Genomic DNA, 9,303 nt, shown 5'->3' with positions numbered 1-9,303 from the left:
TTCTGACCTGCATGTGAGGGGCATTTAATGGAAGAGTGTGACATACAAAAATGTAGTGGAATTCCATGGGGGAGGTATTACTTAGGGCTTAGCTATAAAAAGCAAGGTTTTATTCATCTAGATGGGCACTTCCTTTAGAGATTTTTCTCCCATTTGTCTTGCATGTAATGTAATGTACATGAGAATGTAAAAGAGAAACAAGATGACAACTCAAAAAAAGAAATCTTTTAATAAAAATTACTCATAAAAATCCTAATAAATTTTAAAGAGCAAGATATTCCTGATTACATTTATAAAAGAACATTTGGTCCTTTTACAAAAAGATCCCTTTTAATTTAAATACATTTCTTATTTACAGATTAAACATAAAATATCATCTACAGTTGCAAAGCATATTGCACATTACAGAGAGAGAAGCATTTGTGTATTTCCGTAAGTTTTCCCAGAGTTTCCAACTCTGTACTTTTTTTGTAAAAAGATTTACCTTTCTTATGCAAAATAAATAAAAATGCAGCTTGTGTTTTGCTATTTAAAACTAAAACAAAATAACCTTTAAAAATACTATTCCTCTGCCTTGCAGAAAGAAGGAAGAGGGTATAGAACCAGGGAGTTCCACAGGTACTTGACATTTTTACCAGATTCACGTCCAGATTCAAGCGGGAGCATAACCCTGAGCCCTGTGAAACCTGGGACACAGGGCCCAGCCCGTCCCACCTCCTCGATTTCCCAAGGGGTCCCTGCCCTGCAGGGAAGAGGCACTAGAATAGGAGCTGGATGCTGGGAATGGACAGGAAAGCTCAGGATTTTCTTCTAAAGTTCCTGCTCAGCCACCCTGTGACTAAGGTAATCACTCAGCCCTACCTTTTCACCAGCACTAAATTAGAAAAAAGATTTTTGTTTTTGTCAACAGACAAAAAAAATTTATCAAAGAGAAAGGCCCCTGGTGCTCTCCAGAAAGCAGAAAGGAATGTCTCATGTTGAGTCTACACAATCCAAAGAGGAATTACAGGTGGTAATCATTCAGTAAACTGAACTACGAAATCATGAAGAGGGATATTTTCCTTTGGTGGGGAGAAGGGGAAAGGGGAGGAAGAAACAAGGCCCTCAGATTGCACAACTGCGCTGACCAAACCAGGTACTTCTACAGACGCTCTTCAATAGTCATGCACACAGACACCATCCTGGTGCATTTTTCTTTAAATACATAGAAAATTATTTAAGTGTCACGTGCACAGCCCATGATCTAAAACAAGAAAAGCCCTGAGGATTCAGTTACAATGAGTAAGTTCCAGCACAAGCGCAGCAAAAAAAAAAATTTAAAAAAATGAAGGGAAGACTTGAATACAGAAGCTGGTTTTTCACAATGGCCAGTGCAAACGGAGAGCTAGCAAACCCTCCCTTGCCACCTATTCTTCTAGAAGGGATTCCTCGGTCACATCAACTAAAGTAGCTAAGCCTCCCCTGTAATGATTTGAAAGTTTGTTATGAGAGAATTACGCTTTGTCAAGCCAACTATAAGGCAGCTTTCTACAACAGTTCTGCAAAATGTTTCCACATTGAGCAAAGCTGACACTAGACACTAGCTACACGTGGGAATAGGAAGATGGGCCAGGCTCAGAGCCGCCGCCGCAAAGGATGAAGTCCTCTCAGATTTGAGGCAATCCTGGGGCAAAGCACTGAGCAAAGCAACTTCTCTGGTAATCTCCTCCTCAGCCATTCTCTACCCAGTATTTCAGAACACAGAACAGAAGAAACTGCAAAAGCCCTGCAGGATATATCACAGTTGTTAACATTCTGACTTTAAAAAAAAAAAAAAAAAAAAAACAAGTAACCTTTGAAACTGGCTCAAAGAACCTTCTGGCATCCAGCCCCACAAACCACTGACTACATAGCATCAAACTTTGGACTGGGTAGTCTGGAAGCTCAACAACCAGGATTAATATGTACTAACTCACTCACCCTCAGTCTCACCCACTGGTATTAATTCCAGTACCCAGAAGTCAAGTGGGTTTGTGACTTAACATAAAACACATTTCCTGACAGCCTGTGGCCCCTGGGAAGCACCTGCAGCATTGTGTAGTTTGCAAGCATGAGATCCCTATTCCCTATTCCAGGAGCATGAGGAGGAAGGAACACCCAGGCTTGCTCGAGTGACAGGCAAAGCGCCTCATTAAGAGAACACTGGAGTGCTTACCCACCACTGCCACCACAGAAGCCAGAGCGGGAGAGGAGGGGAGCGCCAAGAGAAATCACAGGCAGGAAGAACTCACCTCCTTCTCTGAGATGCTCTATTTTCCCAAATGGGCCACTAACAGTCCCACCTGTCTGCCCAGAGACAAAGGTACAAGTATGCTCATGTGTGTGCATGCATGCGTGTGTGTATTTAACATTTTCAATGAGTCAGTGAAAACATTTAAAATATATATATATATATTATTCTCAAAGTTTTCTATTCAGTAGATGGGACACTGTTAATAAACAGAATAATGCTTCTGAAATGAAAAAAGGTAAAATAGAAGCATTTTATTTTTTCTATTTTAAAACAATTGTTGTAATAAATGTTTAAGAGATAGAGATGGCACGTTTATTACTGAAAATACTCTTTTCAAAAATCTCAAAGAACTGAACTATATAAAACCATAACACTTAAAATTTTCAAGAAGGAATAAGATTTCTCCCTTTTGACTAAAAATGCAACATAAACTTAAGACAGTGCTTATTTCAGCTTTGAAAAGATGTACCTGAAATCCTTCGAGGTGGGAAAACAGTGACAGGTGAGAACCGTGGTATGTGAGGCTGTAAGTTTTAGGGATTTCCTACCCTTTTTACTAGAATGCATTTCCACCCATGACGCTTCATGGAAGCCAGACTAAGAGTCAACCCTGCTGCACTGTGTAAGAGTAGCAGGTGTGTATCAGTGTGAGTTCAAAGAGAGATGTTCTGGCTAAGAAAATAATAACAAAAAAAGAAAGAAGGCATTTTAGCACAACTTCCTCCTTCTACATGCTTACTTTTACAGGATGAGAGGCAAAGACTGGCCAAGCAATTTCCATCCCCCTTTCACCATGGTCTCACCATGTGGCTAAACAGGCCTCCTGAAACCATAGCAGTAGCTGCGACATCCAGTGCCCCAAACCAAAACCAATATAAGGCACTAATCTAAAGCCTGTATTACACAGAGAAATGGCTCAAGGATGCTAAAAGTCATGTGATCATTTCTTTCTCCCTGATTTAGCTAATTGGCACTAGACACAGGAAACAGAAACTAAACAGAACTCTAACCCAAATATGGTCAGAACTGAGAATCCTTGATTAGGAAATATGAGAAAGATGGAAGCTCAGACAATCTTAGGTATTGTTCTCTCCCTAAAAGGCACCTGATTCTGGAACTGTGGGAGTTCCTCAGGTAAGTTCATATTCAAAATGCAAAATACCATCCAAAAGATGTCAGTTAACCTCTTAGACCATAACATAATAACTTAAGAGACTATCTGTTAGGAATTCTGGTTAAGACCATTCTTCTTAAGCAAATAATCTGTAACACTGTAAAGATTACTTGAGGCAAACATGAAAAACTGGATGACTTTTTCTCCCATGTGATCCAAAATCACGGTTGGATATCAGGGGAAGAGCCCAATTATCTAACAGAAAGGATGACATTTTCAATGCAATTAAGTAGGGATACCAAATGAACCATGGGCCCTTTTGCAGAAATTTCATTCTCAATCCTCTAACAAAGAAGTAGCTAGCCAGGTACAGTGGTGCTCACCTGTAATCCCAGCTACTCGGGAGGCTGAGGCAGAAGGATCACTTGAGCCCAGGTAACCCTGTCCCAAAAAAATATCAAGACCCTGTCTCAAAAAAATAAAATATAATAAAAAAAATCTTTTAAAGACATAGCAATACTCCAGTATAGCAGGTGCCAGCAAAGTGAAGAGACTTAGGTTCTGAAGTATAAAGCTGTGAACATCAATCCAAAGATGCCCCATCTATTGTGCTTATAACATCAACATGTCATAAGAGGGCAATTTCCATGTATCTTCTCACTTCAAATTATATCCTTAACAGGGCATTTTATTGAACAGGAGAGAAACACTGAAGTGTGCAAGGATTAACCAGACGTGGTGAGGTGTTGCACAGAAATTCCTACACCATCATGGACAGCAAGACTTCTGTCCCCTTTCATTTCAGACTGGGCTTTGGCATGGTCTGGGTTCGGTCGTTAAGGTCTGGTTCAAGATGAGGCCTCACAGAGAGCAGATCAAATCAAACCAACCATCTGGTCAATCTGTCGCATGTAGATGCTCTTTAAGGGCAGGGAGTACCTCCTCTCATCAGGTACACGATTGCACTAGAAAGACAAAAACGAGGGAAAATTAAAAACTCATATGTTGCTCTCTCAGGAAATGTGACTGGATGACTTAATCCAGGGTTTCTCAGCCGTGAACTACTGACGTTTGGAAGTAAGTAAATGTTGTGGAAGCTGCCTGTACACTTTGGACGGTCAGCAGCACCCCTTGCCTCTCCCACTAGGTGCCAGTGGCAACTCCTACGCCTCAGTTGTGAAAGTCAAAAACGTCTCCAGACGCTGTTCCAATGTTCCCTGAGGAGCAAAATCACTCTCAGGTGAAGACCACTGACATAATTTAACATCCTCACTCACTTTATAAAGAAATGGCAGATCCAGGGAGGCTAAAAGGCATCACAGCAACTGCTTCGTGGCCAGGACTAAAAGCCACATCCCTGGGGTCCCTAGTCCACCCAGAATTTCAGAGAACATTTCTGCTATTTGAAAATACTGTGTTTTTCTGAGCTATGTTTTTCTCATTCACAACTAAACTCTAAATGCTTAAGACTATTTTTTTTAATTAAACCCCCCCACCCCCACCACTTTTGTTCCTCAAAGGAGATGCACATCTTAAGAACTAACCAACTGTGACATCCCTGGAAGCAGTTGTCTGAATACATTCATTATCTGCTTCATCTCCAAAGAAACATTTTCCCCATGCCCTATAGTTGAACTTACTACGCCCTGCTCCTCATCCCTGGCAAGATCAAGACTGGCAGGTCCTTCCATTGGTCCCGACTGCCCCCACCAGCCCACATCTCTGTGCTTTTGCAGGTACTACTGCTTCTGCCTGAACACCCTTTCTGGGATACCTCTTTTCATCCTTCAAGGATCTCCAGCAAGTGACCTCCTCAGGGAATCCTGCCTTGATTTTCTCTGGAGATTACTCCCTACCCTCTGTGTTTCAACAGCACTACAGACAAACGCCTAGGATGGAAGTGGATTCCCCACTAGGCCATGCTCCTATCCAGAACTGGGAGCCCTTCTGAGGGCCTGAATCCCTGGCACCTGGAATCATGGGATCAGATCTATTAGTGAGTATGGCAGGTCAGAGATGTCTCCTTCCTAAAAGAGAAGACACTGCCTGGGTCCAAATCCTGGCTCCACCGTGGGACCTGAACCTCTCTGTGCCTCCCTTTCTTCATCTGTAAAATGGAGATGTTAAAAGTACCCACCCCTCACAGGGCTGTTGTTAGAAGTAAACAGATTAATGTACGTAAGCGTTTAGAATGGTGCAAAGGTTAACCCTGGTATGTGTTTGCAAATGCTGGCTGTTATTAACTCTTCCCCCTCTCACTCTCCTTCCCCTTCCTCCCGATTATGCTTTGTCCACTCAATCAGCGCTCCATGACTGACGGAAATGGGGGCGGGGGTGGTTATCTACACTCTGGCCTATCGATTTACTTCATAGACTGATGGTGAAGACCTTCACTGGGGCATTAACGGAAAAGCACTGAAGCACAGTCGGCGATGAGAGGGCACCCCTAATGCCAAGGCAACCCATCTGTGGGGAGGCTGCCGAACTCCTGACCACCAAGGCCCTGGGGGATAACAAGATTTGAAATTTTGACTGATCTACATTTCCCTATCCTCACTTCCAAATCATCCTATTTGATTCAAATCAACACAACTACCTGATACTTTCACTAGGGATGCAAGGACTTCCATTTCCAAATTTTTCCTGCTGCTTCTCAGGACAATCTAGGCATGCAGAGTAAAGCCCTACTTTAAATGAATGTGGGTGTTTGCTGCACTTCGAAGAGCATCTTCATTGGGACCATCGTGACTATCTCTGCTTTTTTTCCCTTCTGCTGCTGGTAAATGATTTTGCTGAATGTCTTCCATTTGCCCCTCCAGGTCCACTGATGGATCATATCAATAGGCTCCCTCGGCCTCCAGCTTCTGCCCCAGGCAGCCAAGAAGATGCTCCAGCAGGCAACTGGGGGAGCGGGGAGGGGTCACATGTTGACTCTGCCGGCTCCCTCCAGGCAAGGCCTTGAAAGTCAGATCTGAGCCGTGGCTCCTGCTGAGTGCTCGCTCCTCCCACAAGACTCCCCCTTCCAGGATCCTGTAGCCACTCTCCCCACCAGCACCTGCAGCCAGCAGTGATGATGCCACCGCTGCTCCTGCGGTTTCCCTACACCCTGACAACAGCTATGTAAATGGTGTCTTTAGGAGGTGTTTTCAAATCTCCCAATCTGCGTACACCATCAATTTTCTGTCAGGAAGTCTGAACAACTAAGCAATTCATAGTATTTTCTCTTCCTCTATATGCACATCACCCCTGGAAAAAGCAACTCACGTTAGAGCTGGAGTTGATGACTTTTAACTCGTGAGGTTTCGGCCTGTGCACAGACCTTCCCCCTTGGTCCTGCCCTCCCTCTTCAGAGAAGAATTCCTTCCATGGCAATTCCCGAAGATGCTCATCCACAGATACAATGTGTCCCTCTGTTGTGAACATGTATCTGGTTCCAGACTTGTGTACTGGATTGTCTTCATCAAACAGCTAGAGGGAACGAGAAAAAGATACAACCAATAATTGTAGCACACTGGGAACTGAATCATGGGGGCGTGTTCCAGCTACTCAGGGAGTAGAATTTGCTTGGGCCTCATGCTTCTCAGCGACAACTGGGTGAAAAGGAATTGACTGACAACTGTGGTGCCCAACCCAGGCTGCAAGGCAGAATCACCTGCTTCATCTAAACTCAGATGCCCAGACCTGCCTCTCCCCTACACATATCCTGCCCAGACGCAGAGACTCAGAAATTCCAGGACTAAGGCCCAAGCACAGGTAGTCTATAAAAGTTCACTGGATGATTTCCATGTGCTACCTAAGAGTTCTCCTGCTGGAATTCTAGAACTACACCCAACCTCACACACACCTAGACCCTGAACTGTAAATGCTGACAGGGAGGGACCAAGTTTTATCCACCACCATATCCCCAGGGCCTAGCACAGAGCCCAACCCATCTGCCAACATTCACTTCACTTCTTGCACAACAAGGGTTGGGCTCTGAAGACGCAATGGACACAAGGCACAGTCCTTTCCCTCAATGGTGCATGTGACACGGAACGAAAGAGCATCTAGAAAGAACATCTAACCCAATATGGGATGCAACAGTGCAGGAGAAGGCAAGTGTTCTGTGAATGTTGAATGAATGAATACCTAGAAACTCTTTGAAACTTTATTGGTCACCTAAACTATTTCAAGATGAGGAAAAATGAGATTCAGTGCAGCTTGTCAATGTTTACACAGTAACAAGAGAAGACCAGGGTAGACCACAGGTTTTCCTCTCCCCAGACTCTAGGTTCTTTCAGCTAGCACACCCTACAGGGTCACCTTCCTTTTACTCTAAAACTCGCCCTGTTAACGTCCTTCTGACACCATTGGCTGCTGGATGGAAATATGTAGCTAGGCTCTGACCAGCCTGATTTAGCAGAACTGAGCCACCTGCAAGGAGAGCAAGAACCACTGCACACACAGGAATCGACAGCAGGACAGCTGTCTTCCCACTGGACAGACCACATGGGCTGCTGGTGGACATACCTCTGCAGTCATCTGTGAAAAGACCCCAGACAGAGAAGAGTATCGTCTTAATGGATTAGACCAGCAGCTCCAAAACCTGGCTCATGTGAAACCACTGGAGGCACTTGTCAAAATGACAGATTTCTGAGCCCGCTTATTCTGAAGATTCTGACTTAATATGGCTGTCATCTTAGCAAGGGCCCCAGGGTGATTTGGACCCAGCTAGCCCCAGGCCTAGGAACCACGGAACTAGATAAACACAATTTATCATAGCTGCTTCTATCTCTGACCCTCTGCCCAAGTTCTCAGTTGCCATGCTATCTTCTAACCTGGAAATCCTGCCCTCTGTTTCTATGTGGCCATACTGAGGAAAGTGGCAGGGGGCACGAGAGTGGCTGTATGCACAAGGCAGAGTGGTGAGGTGGAAAGAGCACCAGACAGGGAGTCAGGACCACAGTTCACACTTCAGCTCTGCCACAGCCATCGCCATACTTTGAGCAAGTCACCTGACCTCTGTGTAGGCTGTAGTTCTTGTGAGGGAAATGATGAACATATGAACATTAGGTAATACCAAAGGTTTCGTCCAGGTCCAGAAATTCAATCTCTCTCTACACACACACACAGACACACACACACACACACACACACAGACACACACACAATCATGTGCCTGAGGATGTGTGTATGGACAGAGACAAGGCTGAGCTGCAGGTCTTGGCTAAGATCACATACATCAAGAGAAGTGAGAAGCCATTATGAACACAGCTCTCTTCCTGAGAGGCGTCTTCCCCGACCACCTGTAGTTCGATACAGAACTAACACTGGTTCTGTATCAATCGTTACCAGGATTTCCCAGTTTGTAATCCTAAATTCAGTTCTTGGTTTACTTGACAAATGACTTTTCAACAAGGTTGGAAACCATGAAAGAAGACAGTAATATCCTTTGGTTCTGACAGCGTTTGCATCCTGGGAATGCACAACGTCCAGCATTGTAGCTGTAGCCAGTAAGTATCTGTCAGATGGAAGACTATGCGAATGCTTGCTCTAAGCAATACTAAATATTCCTGGGTTCATCTTGCAACACACATACCAGATACAAATATTTACAGGTCTCACTGAGAAAGAAGCTCTCCATCCGGTCTTCTGTGGACTTGTCAATGACGTGATGCAGCGTGGCGTACCCACACCTACAAAACAATCATCCGGTCAGTCCTGCCTCTCTTCCTTCCCACCTGCTGATTCACTTAAGAAGCAGAAACATTCTCTTATCAGAATAATCAACCAGTCATCCAACACCATATGAAACTATGTTTACACTGAAGGGCTCTCCTTTTTTATAGCCTGGGTTGTTTGCAAATTTACTTAGCAAGTGCTTTTGGCTGCTAAATTATCAGGTGAGTTACAGGGTGTGGGCGTGGTGGCGGGGTGC

At 44.2% G+C, this 9,303-nt stretch overlaps 1 protein-coding gene across 3 annotated transcripts in view; it reads right to left on the bottom strand.

Annotated features, from left to right (window-relative positions):
- Positions 1–205: 205 nt before the first annotated feature.
- Positions 206–9,303, bottom strand: part of EDEM1 (ER degradation enhancing alpha-mannosidase like protein 1) — a 32,350-nt gene continuing 23,252 nt past the window's right edge. For 2 of the 3 annotated variants that reach the window (XM_019023784.4, XM_004033528.5), the window contains 3 exons: positions 8,965–9,061; positions 6,651–6,854; positions 206–4,351 (listed from right to left, as the gene is read on the bottom strand). In XM_019023784.4, the coding sequence (XP_018879329.1) occupies positions 4,262–4,351; positions 6,651–6,854; positions 8,965–9,061 (391 nt within the window). In that variant the 3' untranslated portion in view covers positions 206–4,261. Of the gene's footprint in view, positions 4,352–6,650; positions 6,855–8,964; positions 9,062–9,303 lie in introns of those variants that run through there. The other variant, XM_063703567.1, reaches the window with a different exon arrangement.

This window comes from Gorilla gorilla, chromosome 2, assembly GCF_029281585.2.
Source record: "Gorilla gorilla gorilla isolate KB3781 chromosome 2, NHGRI_mGorGor1-v2.1_pri, whole genome shotgun sequence".
Classification (NCBI taxonomy): Eukaryota; Metazoa; Chordata; class Mammalia; order Primates; family Hominidae; genus Gorilla; species Gorilla gorilla.
Note: the sequence above shows the minus strand (reverse complement) of the source record. Positions and strands in the feature narration are given on the sequence as shown.